General features: G+C 46.0%; 1 protein-coding gene across 13 annotated transcripts in view; it reads right to left on the bottom strand.

Moving 5' to 3' along the window:
- CELF4 (CUGBP Elav-like family member 4) overlaps positions 1-25,855 on the bottom strand; it is a 996,171-nt gene that overhangs the window by 429,860 nt on the left and 540,456 nt on the right. For 5 of the 13 annotated variants that reach the window (XM_075932760.1, XM_075932759.1, XM_075932762.1 and 2 more), the window contains exon 4: positions 25,132-25,236. The exons of the other annotated variants lie outside the window; for them this stretch is intronic. In XM_075932760.1, the coding sequence (XP_075788875.1) occupies positions 25,132-25,236 (105 nt within the window). The remainder of the gene's footprint in view (positions 1-25,131; positions 25,237-25,855) is intronic. 13 annotated transcript variants of the gene reach the window in all.

The following is a 25,855-nucleotide window of genomic DNA, read 5'->3' as shown; positions in this document are numbered from 1 at the left end:
AATGCTGGAAAGAAAGAACTACACTATTTGACTCTGATGGGCTTGAAAAGGGGTATTTGATTTAGGGGAAATGCTTATTTTAGCCCCATTTGCACATGCAGGACCATATGGGATACTGTATCTTGTCCACGCTTCCTGGCCTTTGGTGATACCCCACCCCACAAGAGAACATCCTTTTGCTGAGTGGGGAAAATATGAAATTGCTGCGTGTCAAACGGCAGCTTCCACTCCGCTGTGCAGTTTCCATCTCTGCCCTGCTCCGTCCCCAGTCCCAGAAAGCAGACCAGCTCTTTCCCGCGTGGTTCTTTCCAGCCCCAGGCCAGGCAAAAACTGGTGCTAAATTATTTACCAGCCAATTGTGTGAAGCAGTCAGATCTGGTGGCACCCACATGCGGCACACTCACTGTATTAATGGTTCCGAGGGTTAGAGGGGATTTGAATCAGTGTCAGGGGAAGAAAGCATGTGCGGAGGTATTTAAACATAGTCGCTTCCCAGCTGCCTTGATGCCACCGGCTCTTCTCCCACTCAGATGAGCGACTGCCGGCCAGCCCCGGCGGCTGGATCCGAAGCCCTGCACGGCACCAAGTGTCTGTGTTGCATACACAATGGCAGCGATGCAGCTGGGCAGCGGGGCTGACTCTGGGGAGGGGAAGGCCAGCAGGAAGCTCATGCATGTCCAAATTTCTGACAATAATGCCGGGAGGGAAGCACCGAAGCTCACTATTTGGGCTGCTGGAGCAGTGAATGCAATAGGGAACCCCACCTGAAAAGCGGTAAGACAGCCAGCCAGACCCTGGAGCAGCAGCAGAAATTTGGGAGAAAGGCTGCCAGTGCAAACAGATCTCCTACCATCTCGGAGCCTTCTAATTCCTTTCTGCAGCAGGTTCCGCGATTCCATTGGAGAACAATGAGTTCCTGGGATGGCCCCTTCCAGTAGGAGGCGGTAGCTACGCAACTGTTCTGAGAGATTACTACATTGGAACACACTGATCGAGTGCGTGTGTGCACGTTGTGTGTGTGTGTGCGTGTGTGTGCACATTGTGTGTGTGCACTCATGCATGTTGTGTGCACACACACTTGTGCATGTTGTATGTGCACGTCATGTATATGCACATGTGTGCATGTTGCGTGTGTGCACATTGTGTGTGTGCATGTGTGTGCACGCTGTGTGCGCGCACATGCATGTATGTCGTGTGTGCATGCATATGCGTGCATTGTGCATGTGCATGTTGTGTGTGCACATTGTGTGCACATACGTGTGTGTGTGCATACTTGTGCACATTGTGTGCATATGGATTCATAGAGTCTAGGACCACAATGGGCCACTGCGATGATTTAGTTTGACTTACTCCTACAAGGCCTGGGACTATCTCCGAAATAATTCCTGCTTGGGCGGAGGGCACAATCAAGCTATGTGTGTAGAAGTGGGCACCCCCAGATCCTCAGTGCTGGATGTCAGCCTTGTGTTGCAGAGAGGGGCAGGACACTGACAAAGAAAGTGAGGTGACATTTCTTTCGGTTAAACTTTCATGGGACCTTTTGTTTTTCGTGGGTAACAGCCACCACAGAAGAGCAGAAGGGAACTGGAGCAAGGGGATGACTCGTCGTAAAGAGCATGGAGCACCTGCCACTAGGACCCATATCGACTCTGGCTTTGGAGAGTCTGATCCTACAAATCACACTTGGCTCAAGTTGTCCAAAGTGACATGAGCTTTCCCAGGACACCCAATGAGAATAGGACCGTGAGCCAGGGTTACGCTCAAAAGTCAAGGCGGCAAAATCAGGGCTTACGTATGGAGAGAAAAGGAGAAAAGCAAAGAATTGTCCGGGCAGGCTGAACTTCTCCCTTCCGGATCTGATGGTGATGCAAAATCTTGTCCATCTGAAAGTCCTTAACAGAAAAGTAGCCCGCCAATGCTCCACACGTCCCTCTGAGCTAAGTTCAGAATAGTATCCTCAGAGCTTCACGTGCAGGGAAACTGAGTCAATGAGCATGTAAGTGATTCGCTCCCAGTCCAGTGAGCCTGTGGCAGATCTGAGAGTAGCGCGCGCGTGCACACACGCGTGCGCACGCACACACACACACACACACACACACACGTCAGCCTACTATACAATGCTCTTCCCCAGGAATTATTCATAGCCATGCTTTCATGATTTGCAGATCCGGAACATTCCAGAACATTCCCGTCAGGTCTCACAAGGCGTTTAGCTCCCTGGGGCGCGTGGGTTGGTCCCACGATTTCAGTGACGGCGCAAATGCCACCGCATCACAGCAACGCCGGCCTCCAGAGCGCTGACGTCCTCAGCGCTCCTCGGCAACCCCAGGCAGCCTCAGATCTGCCCTTCGTAAGCAGCTCGCCACTTACGGAGCAGCTCTCGGCATTTGGGATTCTTTTTTTAATAGTGTGACGTGTGCACCACACAGGCGTCTGGGATCAAACTCCTGACAGCCACCTGTTCGGGAGAGGACAGATGGGACGTGAGGCAGATAAAGCTGCATTGTGGCTTTTTGGAGAAGATGGCTTTGCCCTAATTTAAAGAAAGAGTCACTGGGTATTTAAAATTCCAGGTCCTCGTGCTTCTTCCTTACCCACAACGTGAGGAAAATGTGACTCCGATCCACTCTTAAAGCGCTGATGACAAGAGGGGGCCAGTTAAAATTGTAATCATTTTTTTTTTAAATCGCACACACTGGCATCTCCTTACCCCAAGGAGATATTTCACTTCTTGCTGAAGCTGATACATTCCACTACCCTCATCCCTTTCCATTCACCCTATGAGAGAAACTTTTTCTTTTTTAAAGCAAAACAGCCTCGTCCTATCTCCTGGCTTGTGTTCGCTTCATCCGACCGATTAAACAAACGCAGGATGTAGGGATTTCTGGGTTGGAGCAACGAAGGCAACAGGGAACCTTCAGGAGCCCAGACACAGGTGACAGGTGCCTGCAGGGCAAGGGAGGGGGCATGAGGGGGCACCCCAGTCAGCAATTAAAATTTTGGTGGGAGCACAGGGGGGCTACCACAAGTCACTCAGGCCCCGCTGGCTAGCGTGAACGCTCCCCCATGGAAGGTCCCCATGCCATGCGCCGAGGGGCCGCACTGGCTGAGGGTAAGGGGTGCTTTTGCCTGCCTCTACCTCTCCCATTGCTACAGGGTTGTATTGTTGAATCCCCCTGGTCTGGCCTCCCTTCTCCCTCTCTCCTGCTTCTTCCTAACCCAGGTTATGCTGAGGAGGGCCAACAGCCTACGGGGAGCATGTCAGCAGTTGGAGAAATTGCCACAGGCTGTACCTCCCTTTACCGGGACTCTCTGGTCCAGCAACATAGAATCATAGAACCACAGAGCTGGAAGAGACCTCAGACGGCCACCTAGTCCAGCCCCCACCAAGCATGGATGCTCCTGGAACACAGAGCCCAGGAACAGGGAGGTACAACCTGGTGGCAGGGGGGACCGGCGACTCAGCCAGGAGCCTAGTGTCATGGAGCTGGGCAGCGCAGCAGGAAGCTCTAGTCCCATTCTGGCTCTGGACTCAGCCCCAGAGAGAGCCCTGACCCCACCCACGGAGCTCTGGTTCCAGCTCTCCGGCACTAGCTGTAGAGCTCTGGTCCCAGCTGTGGAGTTCCAGCCTTGGCCTCAGCTGTGGAGCTCTGGCCATGGTGCTCCGGCCCTGGCAGCAGCTTGAGAGCCCTGGAGGGCAGGGGCAGCAGTGGGGCCAGGCTGGAGTTCTAGCCTGGTGGCAGCATGGACCGCGAGGAGAAGAACCTCCCCTGCTCCGGCAAGGCCTCTCGTTCGGGACCAGTTAGGTCCCGAGGGTGCTGGTCAAGGGAGGTCCAAGCAAGCTTGCAGGATGGGACGGGAATCCTCCCTGGAAGAATCCTGATCCGACCTGCTGGCATCACTACTCTTCTCCCCAACCTCGTGTCACCGACAGAGCCATCTGTAAGCCCTAGCAATAGCCAGTCACTGAATCCGTCGGGTTATCTAGACTCCGTCCAGCGGAAACCCCAATAACTGTAGAAGGCCACCCACCAATCACAGAGGCTGGAATAATTTTATGGTGGCGGGGGCGGGGGGGTGTGTGGAGCGCTGAGGGCCATTAGCCCAAACTGTAAACCTGTAGATGATGGAAATCACGTTAAGCTGGGGGAGATGCTGCACCCCCAAAGTCTCTAGTTCTAGTCAGGGGAGCTGATAGCCTGTGCGGTCCCCTGGGCAAGTTGAGGGGCCCCGGCTCCACCGATTTCCAGCGTGCCTGACAATCAAGGCCCCTGTCTCTGCCCATTCCTCAGCCAGCTCCTTCCCATGTGCTTACCACCAGCCTCCTGTCCCTCCCTTGTGCCAGTTTTTCAAATGTGACTGCTAGTGCCTCTTCCTGTGCATTTCCTGCCATCTGGATCAGCCCTGCCGTACAGCATCGTTCTGCTAGACGCTGGCGCCAGACCAAAACCCTGGATCCGAATCCAGATTCTGCAGTCACAGCTGAGATCTGGTTCCAAATCCTGAACGTTGGGACAGTTTGGAACCAGATCCAGACCCAGGGCCTCTCTGTGCTCTCCACATGGTTAAATCTCCATCTGTTTTCAAATCTAACCTTCTCTGCTTTCACCCTAGGATTTGGGGGATTCAGTGTGTATAGCAGATGCTATACAAAATAAAACAGCATTAATCGGGTTAGGTTATGGGTACAAAACTCCGAGTCTCAGTCATAAAAGCTTGAAGAACAAATATTGGTCCATGTTTGCCAGTGCTTAGGAACTGAGGTATAAGAAAGTTAGTTCATGAAGCTGGATAAAATAATATATATGTTTAGATGTATTTGCGCTAAGGGAGGTAGTGGGGTGTAGATGGAGACTCAGGGGTCTATTCCTGACCCTGCTACTGATCTGCATTATGCCCCTGGGCATGTCACTTCACATCTCTGTGCTTTTGTTTACACGCTTGCCTTGCCTATTCAGATTGTAGGATCTTCAGGATAGGAGTTGTCTCCTCCTATGGATATATGCAGCACCTTGCATGAGGGGTCTACACCCTCAGATACACCCACTAGATGCTACAATAACACAAATAATGATACCAAACAATTCCAAGTGTGGGTGTGGATGTGTTACATGTGAGCATGGAAGTCATGAGGCTGTTTTTTGTTTTACATTTGCAAAACAAAACAAAATCTCTTACAGAGGAATTTCACTGGCTTAAAAAATCTCAGAGGATTCCGTGTTAGTCGGTAACTTTAAAAACAACGAGAAGTCCTGTGGCACCTGAAGCTACGTTTACACTGCATATTTATTTTGGAATAAGCTATTCCGAAATAGTTATTCTGAAATAACTTATTTTGAAATAGCACATCTACACTGCAGAGAAGCCTCAAGATGAGTCCGAGGCAGGCTTCCCTAATGTAGACGTGCTATCTCGATTTAGAGCCCCAGGACAAAGAACTTAGAATGGCCCTGGTGAGAGACTATTTCGAAATTGTAGCAGTGGAGCGTCTCCACGCAACTAATTTCTAAATAGTAATTTCAGAATAGGTGTTATTCTTTGTAGAATGAGGTTTACAGAAGTCGGAATAAGCTGTCCGTTATTTCAAAATAACAGAATTGCCGTGTAGACACACACATAGTTATTTCGGAATAATAGCCGTTATAATGAAATAACTTTGCTGTATAGACACACCCTTGGTCTACACTGAGGCTAAGGGTGGAATATTGTGGAGCCTCATTTGCATATCTAATGAGCCACCATTTTGCGGAAGAGGTTCTTGCACTAGAAGGAGCTGTCTACACTGCCCCTTCTTGCGCAAGAAAACCCCTCTTGCGCAATGCTGCTATGCCGATTATTTTCAAGAATAATGGCATCGGGCAAGAGGGTTTTGACATAGCCTAGGTGTCTGTGTTTATCGATTAGAAGGCCAGAAGGCACCAGTGGGACCATCTAGTCCGACATTCCGGAATGTTCCTCTCTACACAATAAAGGTAACAGTTTGACCTGGGATTTTCCGAGACCCCTCTGGCACTTAGCCATCCAACTGCTGTTGAAAGTCCCTGGGACAGGGGTAGCTCCATCCTTTAAACTCCTTGGCGAAGCCCAGGTGTCATTGCTCTCTACTGTGAGTAGACTGCGCACAAAGGCCCTGACTGTAGCATTGCCTGTGAAGCCATGTACCCATGCTCCCTGCAGCACTGAGGTAAAAGTGTGTTAGCACAACAATCAGGGATTATTTGAGGACAGTAATAATAATAATACACCAAAGGGCGGGGGGATGGGAAGCATTCACAGCAGGCCATTTTTGCTGACCTGAAATCACACACCAGGGTTGATAAGATGGGTACTGTAGAGAGTATTGATTTGACTCTTTTAGTTTACACTTAAGGCTTAATGAGTTTTTTGCTACTGGGCTGATTTTATACTCAGCCCCCACCGGGTGTCTTTACCACCAGTTCGTCAATGTATTTTGTCCCGAGTCCTGGGACTACTTGGGATGGCATTAAGTTCCCAGTAAGAAGCAAGAGTGGTGGTTTGGGATTCTTTTCTCCTCTCACCTCCTCCAGAGTGTTATGCCTCATCTTAAACCCGCCACCAAATACGGGCCTTTTAAAATCAATTAAAGTCAATGAAAAAACAACAAGAAGTCCAGTGATACCTTAGAGGCTAATGAAAATATAAAGGCTCATGAGCTTTCATGGATAAAACCCATCTGATGATCTGGGTTTTACCCCTGAAAGCTCATGATTTTAGATATTTTGGTTAGTCTCCTAGTGTGGTTCACTGTCCTATGTAGTGGCACTTAGACCACATACTGTGAGACATAAGAACAAGGAGAGCCAGCTGGCTTTATAGCTCAAGCGGTAGAGGCTTCTACATTGAGGATCCATGTTCAAAGCTGCCCAGTGGTGGTTACAAATACTCAATAAATATTAATGCCGTCAGGTCCGTCTCTTCACAGGCCTATTTGTAGGGCTGCCTTGCCTTGTTTTATCCAGGGTACATCTACGTTATGGCATTTTTGCAGAAGATGAAATGCAAATTAAGTGCTCATTTTCAAATCTCGCATGCTCATTTGCATGTTCTCTTCCAATCCTTTTTGCGGAAGAGGTTTTTGCGAAAAAAACTGCACTGTAGACGGAGCCATTTTTCGCAAAAAAAAAAAAAAAAAAAAAAAACCTTTTGTGCAAGATTCCTTATTCCTCAAAAAATGAGGTTTACAGGATCTTGCGCAAAAGGGTTTTTTGTTTTTGCAAAAAAATGGCCCTGTCTATACTGTGGTTTTTTTTGCAAAAACCTCTTCCGCAAAAAAGGATCGGATGAAAATATGCAAATGAGAGCACACGATTTGCAAATGAGCACTTCATTTGCATTTCCTCTTCCGCAAAAATGCCATAGTGTAGATGTAGCCCCAGTGTTTCAGTAACCATTGTAATTATGCAACATGGGTAGGCACCTGACTGCAGGCCTCCTGCCTAGCACTACCTCTCTGAAGCACCAATACATGCTGGGATTGGCGGACCAGAAGCCTTCCTGGGTGTAACGTGGTGAATCCGACTTTGAAATGGGACAAGGATATTAGCAGCTTCCTCTCCCCAGTGTGGGATATGCTTGGAAGGAATTAGTGAGCTAGTTTCTTGAAGACACTAAGGGTACGTCTAGACTACAGGGTTTTGTCGACAGAAGTTTTGTCGACAGATACTGTTGACAAAGCTTCTGTCGACAAAGAGCGTCTAGACTACATCCAGTTCTGTCGACAAAGCAAGCTGCTTTGTCGACATAACAGTGTGGACGCAAAGGACAATTTAGATGCAATAATGCCTTCTGTTGACAAAACTCGGCCGACAAAAGACGTTATTCCTCGTAAAATGAGGCTTACCAGCGTCGACAAAACTGCTGAGTTCTGTCGACATTATGTTGACAGAACTCAGCGGTAGTGTAGACGCAGGTTTAGTTTTGTTGACAAAAGTCCACTTTTGTCGACAAAACCCTGTAGTCTAGACACACCCCTAAGTCACAAAAGGATCCAGGAAAGTGCCTGAGGGCTTTTAGGAGAAGCTGGAGGAAGAGCTTTTGGAAGAGGTGTATGAAGACAGCCGGGCGGCTTGCCTGGGTACCATAAGGAGGAGGCACCTTTTGGCTGATACTGTAAGGAGATGGTGTCTTTTGGTAAGCAGATTGTCCGCTGCAGAGACAACGGATGCACTCTCCAGGAGGAGAAACAAGGAGAGTTTGGGACCAGACCTGGTGGCGTGCTATGGAGATGTAACTAGTTAGAGCTCTGCACAGGACTCACACTGCCAGCTACATCTCTGCCGGAGCTAGGCACGAGGGGTGGGCAGGAAAGACCCATTTTACCGCACCAAGGAGGAGCACCCATTGGACTGAGTCTCTTCAGCTAAGTCAACAACATCCCTTTGACCAGCTTACAAATGTCACCCAGCTGTCCAGCATGGACAGGACATGAGCACTGGGCTGTGAATCATTCCCGAGAGGAGTCCTTCTGAGGCTGTCTTCATTCCAAACACAGACTGGGACTGACTAGCAGCCTTAAATCCTTCTCTCTGATGCCAGCCTGTGCCACGTAATACAACTGGTGCCTGACACCAGCCAGAGACCGCTGGGGCTTGTACTTTACTATGCGCCAGCTGCCTCCGTGTTTCTGGTTTGCACTTTTACTTTATTATCTTTAATTTTCCTCTTCCAACCCTGGAGTGGGTATTAGAAAGTCAATACAAAACCTATTCCAGCCTTTTATTCTAAAATAACAGCACTAAGCTTGTTTATTTACAGTGAGACAAGGAGATATTTGTGACAGCCTTGTCAATAGTTCAATAGGACGGTGCTAACTTTTTCTTTTTAAACTCAAACACACTTTATTTGTGTGTGTGTGTCTGTCTCTCCAGATTAACTCTTATTTTCCACAATCAATATTCCCCCAAATGCCTGACGTCTGCATAGGAGAGAAGGAGGCAGGTGTGGGGCTTTGAGTTTCTCAACAGAGTGGGTGCAGGGAAATTTTTTCCAAACCCATGTGCAATCTGGAAGGGCATGTTTGGACTTTGCTACTTGGAGACGGAGTTTAGTGTTCTTCACTCCTCTCGCTCAGGGATGTCCTTGGCACAATTAGCCATGACCAGTAACCCAGCAAGGGAGAGACTGAGATTGCTCATGGAGCCAAAGAACACAGCTGTCTCTCATCCTCAACAGGGTTGCTTAGGCCAGTTATCCTTTCTGTGCCTCAGTTTCCCATCGGTTAGTGACGTTTAATTCTTTCAGCTCACGCATTCAAATGTGGCTGTTTAAAGCTAGGGGCTTAAATACAGATTGAACCTCCCCAACCGGTATCCTCAGTGCCGAACCATAGAATTTACCGGACCGTGGGAGGTCAGTATTGTTTAGCAGCATTATCAACACTTCCACTGCTTATATTTGGGCTTTTAGAAGACATTTAGGTGTACATAAATAACAGCACAGAACACTGAGAGCCAGGACTATTGGCTGTAAACAAACTTTATGGGACCACGGGGAACTTGACCACACCTATGACAAGCAGACAGCCTGCTAACTAAAGTCATTCTGGACCACGGATGTTGCCAGACCAGAGAGTGCCAGACTAGAGAGGTTCAACCGGTGCATATTTAAGCACAAACGTGAGTGGCCTGACTCTCACACTGAGACCCACCGCTCCTATTTAATCTAATGAGTGAGATCCTGAAGTAGATGGGTGGATGACGACCCCCTACACCAAGTCATAACTGGGTGTGAAACTTGGACCTCTAGTGCTCACTTCTACCGCGTGGTGGAAAAGGGTAGCTCCACGGGCTGGCAGCAGTGAGAGACTGTTATCCTCTAAAGCTGCCATCAGAGGAGGGATACAAGACCCGTTGAACAAGTTTGTCATGGGCAATCGACACTTCTAGGAATCCCAGCATTCACAGAAGTACCTAGATATGGACGTTGGTGCCTGATTTCTGGCATGCAAAATAGGGACACCCCTGCATGATGTCCATGAAGGAATTTACATTCTTTGGGTGGGAAACCCAATGCCCTTTCTGAACTCTTCCTAGGGGGAGGGTTGGCCCAAAACACACCACAGCCTATAATGTTCCCCGAAAAATAGAAGGGGGAAAAAATAAATGCCGAACAAGATGCGCACAGCTGCTGTTGCTATTCCTGACGGAGGTGAGTCAGTATTTGTGCTCCGCTCGACAGGATGTTTATAAAGTGGAAGCTCAATACATTGGTTTAAAGGGATTAGCAGAATGAAAACAAAGGAATATCTATTGCACGTCAGAAAGTCCTTGTTTTGGCTGATGAAATCGTGTCCTTCAGTCCATGTCTGCTGTCATAGGTGAACCGAGTAGCAAATGTCGGTGCATTTGTAATCTGAGCGGGGTGGAGGGGGGAGGAGGGCGCTTTCACCTCGTCTCTCTAAGAGGCTGTATCTTTGTGGAGATGTTTATAGAAAATGAGATTCATAAGAACATAAGAATGGCCATACTGGGTCAGACCAAAGGTCCTTCTAGCCCGGTATCCTGTCTACCGACAGTGGCCAGCACCAGGTGCCCCAGAGAGGGTGGACCGAAGACAATGATCAAGCGATTTGTCTCCTGCCATCTCTCTCCAGCCTCTGACAAACAGAGGCCAAGGACACCATTTTATCCCCTGGCTAATAGCTTTTTATGGACCTAACCTCCATGAAATTATCTAGCTTCTCTTTAAACTCTATTATAGTCCTAGCCTTCACAGCCTCCTCTGGCAAGGAGTTCCACAGGTTGACTACATGCTGTGTGAAGAACTTTCTTTTATTCGTTTTAAACCTGCTACCCATTAATTTCATTTGGTGACCTCTAGTTCTTCTATTTAGGGAACTAATAAATAACTTTTCTTTATCGGCCCTCTCCACACCACTCATGATTTTATAGACCTCTATCATATCCCCCCTCAGTCTCCTCTTTTCTAAACTGAAAAGTCCCAGTCGCTTTAACCTCTCCTCATATGGGACCCGTTCCAAACCCCTAATAATTTTAGTTGCCCTTTTCTGAACCCTTTCCAAGGCCAAAATATCTTTTTTGAGGTGAGGAGACCACATCTGTACACAGTATTCCAGATGGGGCATACCATAGTTTTATACAGGGGCAGTAAGATATTCTGTGTCTTATTTTCTATCCCTTTCCTAATAAATCCTAGCATCCTATTTGCCTTTTTGACCGCCGTTGCACACTGCATGGAAATTTTCAGAGAACTGTCCACAATAACTCCAAGGTCTCTTTCCTGATTTGTCGTAGCCAAATTTGCCCCCATCATACTGTACGTATAGTTGGGGTTATTTTTCCCGATGTGCATTACTTTACACTTATCCACATTAAATTTCATTTGCCATTTTGCTGCCCAGTCACTGAGTTTGGTGAGATCTTCTTGGAGTCCCTCACAGTCTGCTTCTGTCTTGACTATCCTAAACAGTTTTGTATCATCTGCAAACTTTACTACCTCACTGCTTACCCCTTTCTTCAGATCATTTATGAATAAGTTGAAGAGGATTGGTCCCAGGACTGACCCTTGGGGGACACCACTAGTTACCCCTCTCCAATCTGAAAATTTACCATTTATTCCTACCCTTTGTTTCCTGTCTTTTAACCAGTTCTCAATCCAAGAAAGGACCTTTCCTCTTATCCCATGGCCATGTAATTTACACAAGAGCCTTTGGTGAGGGACCTTGTCAAAGGCTTTCTGAAAATCCAAGTATACTATATCTACTGGATCCCCCTTATCCGCATGCTTGTTAACCCCTTCAAAGAACTCTAATAGATTAGTAAGACAGGATTTCCCTTTACAGAAACCATGTTGACTTTTGCCCAACAAATTATGTTCTTCTACATGCTTTACAATTTTATTCTTTACTATTGTTTCGACTAATTTGCCCGGTACTGAAGTTAGACTTACCGATCTGTAATTGCCAGGATCGCCTCTAGAGCCCTTTTTAAATATTGGTGTAATGTTGGCTACCTTCCAGTCATTAGGTATGGAAGCCGATTTAAAGGATAGGTTACAAACTACAGATAATAGCTCAGCAATTTCCCATTTGAGTTCTTTTAGAACCCTTGGATGAATGCCATCCGGTCCTGGAGATTTGTTAACATTAAGTTTTTCTATTTGTTCCAAAACCTCCTCTAATGGCACTTCAATCCGGGACAGTTCCTCAGATTCATCACCCACAAAGGACGGTGCAGATTCGGGAATCTCCCCAACGTCCTCAGCCGTGAAGACTGAAGCTTCAGGCCCCCCTCTCCCAAATATATGAATCATTTCAAGCAGGCGTGTTTCATAATGTTACTCTATTCTAAAGCTGTGGCAGGTAGCGCTGGAATAGAGCTCTGAGATCATCCAGTGAGCTCGTGGCCAAAGCCGACTGTTCCTTATAGCCCGTGAGGAAGGGAAAATGGATGCAAGACCATCGGTTTACCTCATCGGAGCAGCCTAAAGTTAGGCTGTTCGTCTGAGACCGCCAAACCTCTAGGGCCTGTGGAATTGGAATGGGAGTCTCTGAGTCTAGGCTGCCCTAGAAACTTCCTGCTTTCGGTCTGGCGAGGGACTCTCACGAGAAAGCTGTTGATAAATTGTGCAATCAATTGCTTGGCCACACTTGGGTCTGTTATGGAATATACTCAGGAGATCAAATAACCAGCGCCAGTCAGGTTCATTAATACGGGACAGGGAAAAGGCTCCATGCAATCTCTAACAAGCAACCCCGTGCAGCAATATTACAGTCACCTTATGCAAAAAAAGTGCATCTCCTAAGCTATTAGCTGGTATTAATGGCATGATTTTACAAGTTACACATCTCACTAAAATCCAACCCATCCATTTGTCCCAGTTCCCTAACTTCTTGTTCTGTTTCTTATTTTAGCTCTGAGTACATGCAGCTGAGATACTAAAAGACACTCAGGCCTGTACAACAATAAACAGGATTGCGAGGATAACTCTTTTTCTGTTGCTTGGAGGATTCAATTACATGCAAATACTGAAGTTTCTTATCTATAGAAGCCAAAGGTTACTTCAGCTCCTGCAGAGGATTCTGGGATACTTAGCATAACGGAACAGGGTTATAATAAAGGTACAGCCTACTTTGGACTATATTAATGCATAGTACGTGCGCTTCATGCTTAATATATGTGTATGTAATGCAGTGTATTTTGATCAACAATGCCTTTTCTCCCAGGCTGTGTCCAGACTCAGGGGGTTTTTCGGGAAAAGTAGCCTTTTCCTGAAAACACTTCCCCTGCGTCCAGACTCAAGCCGCGTTCTTTCGAAATTATTTCGAAAGAACGCGGCTTTTCTTTCGATGGCGGTAAACCTCGTTTCACGAGGAAGAACGCCTTCTTTCAAAAGTTCCTCTTTTGAAAGAAGGCGTTCTTCAATGTAAATAGGGCTTCCTCGAAAGAGAGCATCCAGACTCGCTGGGTGCTCTCTTTCGAAAAAGCGGATTGCTCTTTCGAAAGATCCGCCTGCAGTCTAGACGCGATCTTTCGAAAGAGGCTCTTTCGAAAGATGCTTTCGAAAGAGCCTCTTTCGAAAGAAGCCTGCAGTCTAGACATAGCCCCAGTGCTGAGACACTGCGTTCAGACACTACGGCAGGGGTGGGGAAACTTTTTGGAGGATGGGGGTCACTGACTCACAGAAAAATCAGTTGGGGGCCACACACAACCGAGAAGCAAAACAAAAACAAAAAACAAATAAAGAACCTAAAAAAAAAGCAACCCCCCCAAAAAAAACCAAACCCCACAAACCTTCAGTGATGTGGCCCTTGACTGAGAAGGAAAAAGACACTCACATATTCCTCTCACACACCAGAGCCTAAGGGGGCCCAGCCCAGTAGATGTTGTGTGCTTCGGCCCTGCAGTGGGGCGGCGGGGAGGGGGGAGGTTGGAGCACCAGCACTGTCTCCCCAATACTGGGGGGAGCCCTGAGCCTCGAGGCCTGGATCCAGGCAAGTTGGGGGATGCATCTGGCCCCCCAGACCTGAGGTTCCCCACCCTTGTACTACGGTGATGAGTGGTGGTATAAAATACACCAGGATGGCATTTCAGATTCCTGAAACCCAGATTCATTCTCACTTTTTACCATATGGACAAAATGAAACCCTCGGGGGAGTGGCCCATGTATAGATGGGGAAGCAGTAGATTTTAACTGCTACATGTTGGTAAACAGCAATTTCACTGCACACATACAAACCGGTGGAAAACAATCTTTCCATTCACGATCATGGAAATTTACAAAGAAGAAAAAGGACACTTGAGAACTCATTAGAGTCTGATTTAAGGCTGCGCCTTTTGATGTGATATTGACCATCTATGTTTTATCCATTACAGAGCTTTGCCTTTTCAAATCTCAGCATCCACAGCCATTAAATAATTATGGCGTGACCCTCCCGCCATGTCTGATGCCCTTTGGAATTTCTGAACTGGTGAAAGTTTATACCAATCAAGACTGAAAAAGATTATTAACATGAAACCGGTAGTATCCATCCAAATGATAAAAAAAAAAATCCAATTCTGCCAAGCCTGCTCATTCGAGAGAAGAAGGGAAAAGTTTAAAAATTAGACCTCCAAGGGCTTGCAGAATGAGAATACTGATGCATCTGTCAGGGTGCTACCCTCAGGGCCATGAACTAATTACTGCCAAGACCCCATTGAAGTCAATGCATGTACTCTGCTTTAGCTTATGGCTACGTCTAGACTGGCATGATTTTCCGCAAATGCCTTTAACGGAAAAGTTTTCCGTTAAAAGCATTTGCAGAAAAGAGCGTCTAGATTGGCACGGATGCTTTTCCGCAAAAGCACTTTTTGAGGAAAAGCGTCCGTGCCAATCTAGATGCGCTTTTCCGCAAAAAAGCCCCGATCGCCATTTTCACGATCGAGGCTTTTTTGCGCAAAACAAATCTGAGCTGTCTACACTGGCCCTTTTGCGCAAAAGCTTTGCGCAAAAGGGACTTTTGCCAGAATGGGAGCAGCATAGTATTTCCGCAAGAAGCACTGATTTCAGACAGTAGGAAGTCAGTGTTCTTGCAGAAATTCAAGTGGCCAGTGTAGACAGCTGGCAAGTTTTTCCGCAAAAGCAGCTGCTTTTGCGGAAAAACTTGCCAGTCTAGACTCAGCCCATGTGTGTAGCCCCATTGAAGTCAATGGTGATGTCAAGTGTGAGCCGCTTAAGTGCTTGCAGAAACTGTCCCTTGAGTGGGGCGAAAGAGCAGGATTGGCTCCCAGGAGGTTCTGTAGCAATGGATTGCCCAGGTTTAATCTTTGTTTCCCACTCGCACACATCTCGCCAGACAGAACGTGGGGTTTCGTGAACCATCCCAAAGCCGAACGTATGCATCCAAGTCACCAAGCGTAGCCTGAGCCGGAGATGGAAGGGTAGCCACTACATTTTACATGGCGCCAACTCAACTTTTCAAATCTCTCTCTAGAAATCGCAGGAAACTCTTTGCTAGAGCCCAGTTCCCTTGCCTTTCGGTCCAGAGCATGGACCCTGTCTGCCTCGGGGGTCGGAAACAGCATTCAATAGGCTCTTTTGTGAATGTGTCACACAGCTGCTGTGTTCCACTTCAGAGGTGGCTGCAGTTCAGTAGTATGGGAAGGAAGACAGTCTGGCTTGTGATTTGCAAAGTGCTTTGGGATCATGTGGGGGTAGGAAGGAAAACGCAAGTACAAAGGTATATCATTAAATAAAACAATAGATGATACTTAATAATGAAGTGGTGATCCAGAATGCAAAATTAGGAAATTCAGGGCTGGCTTGCTGAATATTTCCTTTCTCCTGTTCTCCCTGATGTGAAAATAAAGCAACCATGTACCCCACATCTCAGATTCCTGTAACTATTGGTTCATATTGTGACTCAAATGTCGTCTCTCAGCCCTAGACATTCCAGCGTATTGTTTCAATGGTGACACTCACCCCTTCTTGGCTTTGGCTGTCAGCCAATCAAAGCTTTAGCAATCTGATGAGCTCTATGATTTAATGAACCCGCTTTTCCCGGGGAAGGGCACAATCCTTTACAAAAGCTGGCGAGCTATCACATTTCATGGGATGACCTCTACGTTTACAAGATGATGGGAGAAAATTGGTTTTGGAAATCGAGGAAGATTGCATCTTGTGAAACACAATCCGGAGAGTGACCCAGAGACCACCTTTCTATCCCAGTCCATTTCAGTTCAGTTTTTGGTTTTGATGAGGAACTAAAAATAGTTAGGGTCGCTTGACCGAAAGTGCAAATAATTAACCAGCAAAATAACACGGCTCCTATTTCACCACTGTCCTTCCAGCTCAGTATTGCACCAAGGCATGGCACTGTGGGCTGGAGAAATAAGTGCCAACTGTTCCCCCTGCAAATGCAGCTGACTCTGGAGTGGAGTGGAGCTACCTAGTTAACAATGTACTACAATACTTCTACGTGCCAATTTAAGACTTGAAATTAAAAAATGCTCTCTCCAACTGAAAACACAAAGGGTACATTTAGGTGGGAGAATGCAGTGAATGGAATTAGGATTTGGCCAAGACTCTAGGGTTAACATACCTGTGAAAATAAGCATGGGCTCTTTAATGTCTGAGACAAATGGAGAATAACGCCAAAGGTGTATCTAGACTACGCAGAACGGTCGAAAGAGGATATGCAAATTCAGTGGGAATTTGCATATCTTTTTCCGATCACACTTCCAAAAGTGGACCTTTCGAAAGAGGAAAGTAATTAAGATGCGGCTTTTTCGGCAAACCACCCCATTCATCAAAAAGCTGCTCTTCCTCAAAAAAGGAGGTACATGCGGGGGAAGGAGAGGGCTGCGGGGGAGGGAATTCGACAAAAAAGCCACGTCTTAATTACTTTCACTTTGCGACTGAAAGAAGATATGCAGATTTCCACGGAATTTGCATATCTTCTTTCGACCGTTCCCTGTAGTCTAGATGAGCCCCTAGAGGGTAGCAGCTGTCTTGAGAACTATCCCCTTGTTTCCCATATCTGCAAGCAGGAGCCCCGGATACCCATATCCATAGCCGCGGATGCAGATACGCATGGGTATAAAGCGGATAGCTACATATTTGTAGAGTTCTAGACACAACGTTTGTATCCTCACCCATATCTGTATCTGCAAAAATGAGCCACGGATATCCATGGAGGTAGATGTGGATACCTGCAGCTATAAAGTGGTATCTGTGGATTTGCAGAGCTCTAACCATCATACCCTAGCATTGGATCCAATGCTTAGCGGAAACATGTGGCGCAGTTCCAGTGAAATCAATGGAGCTATGCCCATGGTGGGGGGGGAAGGGGGGAGGGAAGGAGAGGGGTCTATCCCATTTGTGGGACTGGGTCTATTCCCCTTGACTGAGTTTCCAGTTTCTTCTCCTCACCTGAAGGAAGAAGAGGTGCAATAATTTCATCTTCAAAAACTACATGTTCTGTGTCCCCTCCTCGTCTACTCTCCTGATCTTCCAGCTCTTTCCCATTTGGCATCTTCACTCAAGACGTTACGGCCCGGCCCTCCATGAATATAAATCAGAGAATCAGAGAATCCTAGAACACTAGAACTGGAAGGGACCTGGAGAGGTCATCAAGTCCAGTGACCTGCTCTCATGGCAGGACCCAGTACCATCTAGACCATCCCTGATAGATATCTATGTAACCTGCTCTTAAATATCTCCAGAGAAGGAGTTTCCACAACCTCCCTAGGCAACTTATTTCACTTTAACCACACCCTAACCCTAACCCTGTGCTTAAACACTGTTAGGAAGTTTTTCCTAATGTCCAACCTAATCAGTAGCTCTCTTCCTCTTTTCCTCAGGGTGGATATCAGGAAAAAACTGCTCCATTGTGAGTAGCACATGCATTAAGGAAGGTGGTGGAGGTTCCACTGAGTGGCACATTTAAACCCCAGAATATGTAATCTAATATACTGGGGTAGGGGACAGATTAGATGTCCTAGTACTTCTATCCCTGTTTTAATCCCAGTTCCTCCGGATATTATTCCCCCACTTTTTGTCCTTTTTTCCAATGAAAGCAGAGATTACCCTGATTCCAAATGGGACTAGAAAGAACCAGCCAACCAAAAAATCAGCCTCAATAGTTCTTTTCAGCTGGATACACCTCTCTGTGTTTGTACACGACTCCAGGCAGTGCAACTTCATGACTTGCTCTGGGTCCCTAGGGGGCGAGTCAAACCCTCTTAATGCTTAAGACTGCAGGTCAATTTCCATCCCAAAATATCTGCCGCAGAGGAGATGCACTAGAGTGGGGGCAGAGGAGGAACCATATATTCATTGTACTGGGAGTTAAGGGAGCATCAAATCGACGGCACACGTGTAAAAGGCCAGTACACTGAAGGCAGTGCTCATCTTGATGGAGTGTGATGTGCCCCAAACAATGTGCCGCTCTAGAGCTATGGGCTTTGTTTGGGTTTAATTCCCACTCCACCCTGCAAAACAGGACGACTTCATTTTTCAGTGGGTGATGATTAAATAACAGAAAACGGAATGGTAATAGACATTAGGCCAGTAGGCGGAATAAATAAGGAACATCACTGGCGGTTGTAAATAACTGGCGCCGGTGTGAGCGCCAAGACACACATCTAGTAATTATTCTCAATTCTGCTCCAATTGCTTTGATTCGCCAGTGGAGGGGGCGGGGGGCAATGAATTTCATTCGCTTTTATTTATTTATTTATTTTGCAAATCAGTGTTTAATTGTAAATTGCCTTGGAGGAATCAATGGGATTTATTGCTTCTGCCACGCGAGGTGTGAAATGTTTGTCATTACTACACAATGGATTATTTCTTAATAATCTTTGCCTGAGTGTTGATTAGGGACTGGGAGAAGTTGCCGTGGGTTGTTTCTCTCTCCTCCCACCCCTGCCAGCTTGCTCATAGCTGTATTGTGGATGTTAATTCAATAGGTTATCACTACTTCTTTCTTTTTCTAAAAGGCATGGTTTAAGTAAGGTAAACTGAGTCACGTGGTTTAATAATATTAGGGATGGCTGTGAAAAAGGCCCAGGATTCACTTCCTAGTTCTTCCCCAGCCTACCTTTGGGACCTTAGGCAGTTTCCTCTGGCCCAGAGATGTGCAGAAGTATTTCCCAGAGCTACACAACAAAAGGGAAGTATATTTAATATCAAATTTAGAAAAGAAGGAAAAATCGGGTGGGAGATGACTTTTGAAAAGAATCACCGAAAAATTATCCTTGGTTTTCTTAGGAAAATAACGCTGGCACATGAAAAAACAACAACAAACTTTCTTTCTATTTGGGAAAAAGGAGGACACCTGACAGGAGTGGATTTTTTTCCTACTAGAAAGGAAGCAAAATAAAATAAAATAAAATCTGTTGCAAAATTATACTGAGAGTCAGTATGTTGAATTTTCATTGACAATTCAAGTTAGTTTTGTTGAAATAGCATTTTCCCGCTCCCCTGTTTTTACCAGTCAACAATGTCAGGGTGAACTCTGGTCATCTGAAGAAGTGGGCTGTGCCCACAAAAGCTCATGATACATCTACATGTTTTGTTAGCCTATAAAGAGCTACCAGACTTTTTGTTGTTTTTTAAGTTTAAGGTGCTCTTGAACAGCCAAAAGTTCAACCGAGATCCGTGAGACTTGCCAAGGGATAGTAATCTAAACATCGGGGGCTCGTCTACACTGGCCCCTTTTCCGGAAGGGGCATGTTAATTTCAGCTATCGTAGTAGGGAAATCCACGGGGGATTTAAATATCCCCCGCGGCATTTAAATAAAAATGTCCGCCGCTTTTTTCCGGCTTTTAGAAAAGCGGGAAAAGAGTGTCTACACTGGCCCCGATCCTCCGGAAAAAGCGCCCTTTTCTGGAGGCTCTTATTCCTACTTCAAAGTATCCTTATTCCTACTTCAAAGGAATAAGAGCCTCCGGAAAAGGGCGCTTTTTCCGGAGGATCGGGGCCAGTGTAGACGCTCTTTTCCGGCTTTTCTAAAAGCCGGAAAAAAGCGGCGGACATTTTTATTTAAATGCCGCGGGGGATATTTAAATCCCCCGTGGATTTCCCTACTACGATAGCTGAAATTAACATGCCCCTTCCGGAAAAGGGGCCAGTGTAGACGTAGCCCAGGTCTTTGGGATCTCCCTAGCGCTCTGTTCCCAATCTGTAAATCAAGGCGATCGGTTTTCTGTTCATCCATTCTTTTCTAATTTATGTATTCAGATCATAATATCCTCTGGGCAGGCGCTCTCTTACCATATGCCCGTAGACCATCGTGCAGAATAGGGCCCCAATCTTGAATGCTACGATAATGCAAATAATAATGGAATCAGTCCAGTGAATTCCTTTAGTCCTGTCAGTGCAACATCCCTGGGAGCCTGGAGAAGATGTCCACTGAATAACATCAAGTTCTTGTAATACAGGGACCTGTTCCCTTCTCTCAGCAGGACAGGATAGGACTGGTTGAAAGTGTTCTATTGAAAATGGTTTGGGATGAAAAGTTGGGTTTTGCAATTTTTTTTTCCCACAAGAAAGTGTCTGTTTTCCGTGGAAATTTTCAACTTTTCATCAACTTCCCCTCCCTCTCCCAAATGCTCCTCCCCCCTGAAAAATATCAGCTGGAAACTTAAAAAAAAAATGGTTTGAAAATGACACAGCGTCTCACAGAAGTTGCATGTCAGGTGTCTTGAGCTCCTTGTCTGCTTTATGGACTCTGTTTCCCCGCACGACTACATCTCTCACTCTGCATCCTGGCCAGGTTCTTCCATGTGCCACCGTGGCTCAGCAATATGGGAGACCATCTGGCTTTGTGGGCGATGGAAGCCTGATCAGGAAGCGAGCGCATAAAGGAGAACGAAGGCAAGAGACCGCAACCCTCAAAATTGTGCCAGTGAGACTGTAGTTCCTAACTGAAATGCTCTGTCTTTGGGCTTTTGAGATGTGGCTAAAAAATCTGTAATTTTTCCCACGGGAAAAAAAACCCATTTGTTTCTGAACTCTTCTAGCCAGGAAGGTGCTAATAGGCCAGGACAACCTGCAATCTCACTGTGTTGGCTTTTATGTATCCTGCCTACATCTCCCTGAGGTGTAGCTGTCCAGGCCAGAATAGAGTATCTCCTTAGAAGGTGATTCTGCATTTTGCCATGGGAGCTTGTCCTGTGTCCCAGATTCTTCTAACAGCAGTATTTTTTTTAATAGTTACCTTGAATTTTGCTATAGATTAAGCCCATTGCTCCTTGTGCATTGTAGCCTGAAGCGCTGGAGTAACTCCTGGAAACAGCTGATCCCTGTCCTGTCTATGTTTACGTCGTTCATTTTATTTACTTAGTTGGGCCAATTTTTTCCTCCTTCAACATACAGAGCCAGACGCACTGTTTCCGTGGGATTCAGTACTTCCAGGCTCAGGTCCAAAGAGAGAACGCGTCTATCCTACATGAAGCAATGCCTCCATTTGCCCCCCGGATAACAAGAAGGCTGCTGCCTAGAAAGCCACAGACTTTTGAAGAACAGCAAAGTCACTGGGGCCAGAGCAAGTCCCTGTCTCTGCTCCTTCGATGACAATCATCACAGATTTCGTGCGGCTGAGGAGTGGAGCAGAAGAGCTAATTAACACAAAAAGTCATAAAGAGATTGTGCCAATGGGGAAAAATAGAATCGCGCGAGCTGTCTGTGTCTGGATCCTTTATAGCCCATGTGTCAGAGGATTCTAACAGGATGATTAAGAATGACAAGTGTTAACCCTCCTCATCAGTGGGTTTCCCCACTCTCCAGCTGCTCTGGCCTTATCCCATTTCCTTTCACTGAATCAAAGCAATTAGCGAAATAAAAGACATATTAGTTCATCCTGTAGCCCGTACGCTCACTCTCCTCAGCCAGTCCAAACCGATCCCTTATATACTACAGTCCAATTAGGAAATGACTCAAATGCTAGAGGGTCCACCGCTTCCATCCCTTCTATTAAGCAGACATTTCTTTCCCCTCTTTTACACACTAGAACAACCCCCCTCTTTGGGAGATAGGAACCCCTCTGTGGAAGGTTCTACAGCAGTAGTGGACAGCCTGTGGTTCACTGGGTGTCTAAGTGTGGCCCACATATCATACCATTGTCCATGCAGTTGGTGGCCAGATTCTGCTGGTATCCAGCAGACAGTATTACTAAAGTGACACACATGTAAAACAAGGGTACATGAAATGAGGTGCATGCCAATTGCACACAACATTGACCATCAGAGCCAGGCGCTCCCTCTGATTCCAATCGAAGTGCTGTTCAACCCGTCCACCCTGCACATTCTAGGCACGCAAGCACAGTTAGCAAACTACCCTGTCCTGGCAGACGGTCTGGGTTACAACAATCTTGCAGGTCACTGAGGTGAAGGAGGGCCAGTCACGCGGCCTACTCGCTAGCCGAAGTTGCCCACTGCTGTTCTACGGATTATTCGTTGGGGACGGCATCGGCCAATATCCTGGCAATGAAAGGTTTATTTGTAGTACATAGTTAAGTCACTGCATGTCTCCCTATATTATACAGCGATCCAGACAGGGAGTGGCTTCTGGTAAACAAGGGAGACAAAGCTTGAATTCAAATTGTGAGGAAACAGACTTGTTTGTCTGCAGTGATTTTCTTCAATAAACACCTCCTGCATAAGGAAGACTATAATTTCCTATGCCATGACAATATACACAATACAAAATCCAGACCTTCCTGCACATAATTGAGGGGAATCTACTTCTCTGAACTGTGGGTGGGTTGTGGTTTATTCAGATCCAATTGTGCCTCAGGCTCATCCCTGCTAGGACACAAAGATTAGGATGATTCCGGTGGACATCTGAATCAGATAACAAATATTTCCCCCCCGGAGTGAAAGTCTCTCTTTGAGTCCTACAAAATAATAGGAACTGGAAGCTAGGCCAGGTGGAAAGAGTCATTATTATTCACAATAATGTATTTTAATTTGTAGGTAGCCCATTCCTGACGGTCTCTGAATGTCTTAGTGATAAATAATCTAAAATACTATGTAGTCGAATAAGATACAATAACTTTAAATATAAGCACCACCGGCACTTCTCCCCACCCCCACTAAAACATATATCCACCTCGCCCTGGGTAAATACCCTGAGGCATGCTTCTGAATTGACATCCAGGGCTAGCCAAAGAGTTTGCAGGGCTCAGGTGGCATGTTGTGGTTGGCTGCATTGCATGGTCATGCGGCTCCCAGCCAGGACAGCGAGCGAGCGGCCGGGCGGATGCTGGGCTGCGCGGGGCGGTGAAGGCGCAGGGCCCAAGGCAACCATCTTGCTCGCTCTGCCCTAAGGCTGGGCCTGTTCACATCTCTTTACCTTGATTACAGTGGAGTTAAATGGGTATAAGACCTTTTACATCTGCACTTGAAAGGGAATCCTCTGAACTGTCATTCATGTTAAAATTTGACACTTACCACCAGGGACTTAACAAGTCTTTGAACTTTCTCACCCATTATCAAGACAGTTTCCCCAATTATCACCTGTAATACCATTAACTCACAAACATCCCACTCTCCCTACCTTTAATATCAGCAATTCACAGACACTTACCTTCCTTCCTCCCCCTTCCCACCCCCCCGCATCCTCCTTCTGTTCTGCAATGTGATTTGTCCTTTTCATATTTGTTCATTTTTTTAAATTGTATCCTTTGGTATATATGGTTGTGACTACTTTCTTCCACTATTTGATCTGAGGAAGTGGGTCTGGCCCACGAAAGCTCATCATCTAATAAACCATCTTGTTAGTCTTTAAAGTGCTACATTGTCCTGCATTTTGGTATAAAACTAGTGTGAGAATGGAATAAGGTGAATTTAGATTCAGTCCGGGAATGTGAATTCCTCCTCTAGTCTAAAGTCACTCAGATCTGGCATTCCATTTTGACCCGCTTTAGTGGCAGGCATATGTTACATATCTTGGATTCAAGTCTGCTTTGAATCCAGATTTTCTCAGAATGCAAGAAGGTTCAGTTTCATTGATCTATCCTGGGCCCCTCTCTGTGAATACCATGATCAAATCTAGACCTGAGTAAGCAGAGAGAGGGGGAACTGCCTGTGCCTATCGATATACTTTCAAAAATGAATTTCATATCAAGGATTTCTGCAAGCCTTTCGTGTTCATTTCCCCTGAACATTCAAGCTCTTCCCTCACACAAAAATGTACATTTTAATCTGGAATATTTGCCAAAAGCAAACATCATGGCATGTTTTTGACCATAAATTTCACAAATCACTTTATGTACTTTGTTGGTTAACTACAAAATCATCCCATCAGGAAATGCAAACAATACCTCTTGTGTCCCTATTGCCATGAGCAGCGATGGCCCCAGCGCTCTCCACCCCACAATTTCTCAGTCTGCCTCCCAATTTTGTAGCTCAAATCTCTGTCTCGAAGGTGAAAAACAGATCAAGGCAACACCATTCACTTCAGTAAGCTAATCTTGGCACAGTTCAGTGACTCCCTGCTGATTCTAAGCAGAGATTCTAGAGACAGAAGACTAGGAAGGGTTGTTTCTGAGTCACAGTGCAATTACATTCTTAATGAACCAGGAGAACCTCAAGACAGACATAGTCTTCTGCAAGTGTAATGACCTCCATTGCATGTCATCACAGAGACCTCTGGCACAAAAAGCAAGCGTCCCTATTACATGAGTTAAAAGGCTGTGCCTACAAGGACCAGTTTGGGATGTCCTACTCACATTGAAAGTAGTCCCTTTAAAATCAATGACATTACTTCTAGATGAAGGCACAAGTCAAGGCCGTTGTCTACTTCTGTGACTGCACTATGAACTAAATCAGCACTGCCAGCATCGATTTAGCATGTCTGGGGAAGATGTGCTAAGTCGACGGGAAAGCACTTGCCTGTCGAATGAATTAATGCACCTCAATGAAAGGTGGAAGCTATGTTGACAGAAGAGTGCCTGCTGTTGGCATAGTGCTTTGTAGACTCAGAGTTAAGTCGATGTAAGTTACATGAACTTCAGTTATATACATTACACACTTAACTAGCAGAACTAAGATCAACTTACATTGCTAGTGTAGACAAGGCCAAGGTGAATAAGAGTGTTATCATCTGAGCTCTAAATAATAGATGTATTTGACTCATTTACTGCATGATTATTATCAAGAGACACATACCACACATTGTAGAAGCTGCTATCAGACTTGTTAGACCTGAGAAGGGTAGGATGGTAGATGGTTTAAGCTGTATCCCATGCCAAGTCCAACGTTCTTTCTCTGTGTCTGAAGAATGGATGCAACAGTTAGGGATGGAAAAAACTGCATTAAATGGGAACTGATCTCCCTAAATACCACTTCTTACCCCCTCCCCCCAAATATGTTTGGGTAATTTTCTCTCCATCACTTTCAGTGGTATCACAGGATTCAGGGCCTCTAGAATATCACAGGACTTTACTCTAATCAATGCACCCACATGCTTGGGGTCGTTATGGACTACCCTTTCTATACTTCAAGGTCTAGCCATCAGATTCCTTAGGAACAATCCTCCTTGTGGAGCTGCATTACCAGCTGATGTTAATTAACGAGTTAAACAAAACCATGCAACTAGAAACCCTCTGCCAGATGTTCTCAGAAATAACAAGGGCGGAGGGTTAAATCAGTAGGGGATCCTCTTAAAATTAACAAACACTACTGTCTTGAACGTCACCCAGAAACCTAGAAAAAATCCTCCCCGGGCACCTTTAATAGGCAAAATTTCCCCTCTTGCAAGCGCAAAGTCCACATAGGAAAGAAGGAGAGACACTATTATAGGACACGGGGACACAAAATCAGCTTGGGAAAAGAGAGACACAATCCATTTAAATGAATAATGAGTAATGCTGGGCAGCAGCCCATTAGCTTG

Source organism: Pelodiscus sinensis, chromosome 6 (genome assembly GCF_049634645.1).
Source record: "Pelodiscus sinensis isolate JC-2024 chromosome 6, ASM4963464v1, whole genome shotgun sequence".
Lineage (NCBI taxonomy): Eukaryota > Metazoa > Chordata > Testudines > Trionychidae > Pelodiscus > Pelodiscus sinensis.
The sequence above is the reverse complement of the archived record's forward strand: the minus strand, read 5'-3'. Positions and strand labels throughout refer to the sequence as shown.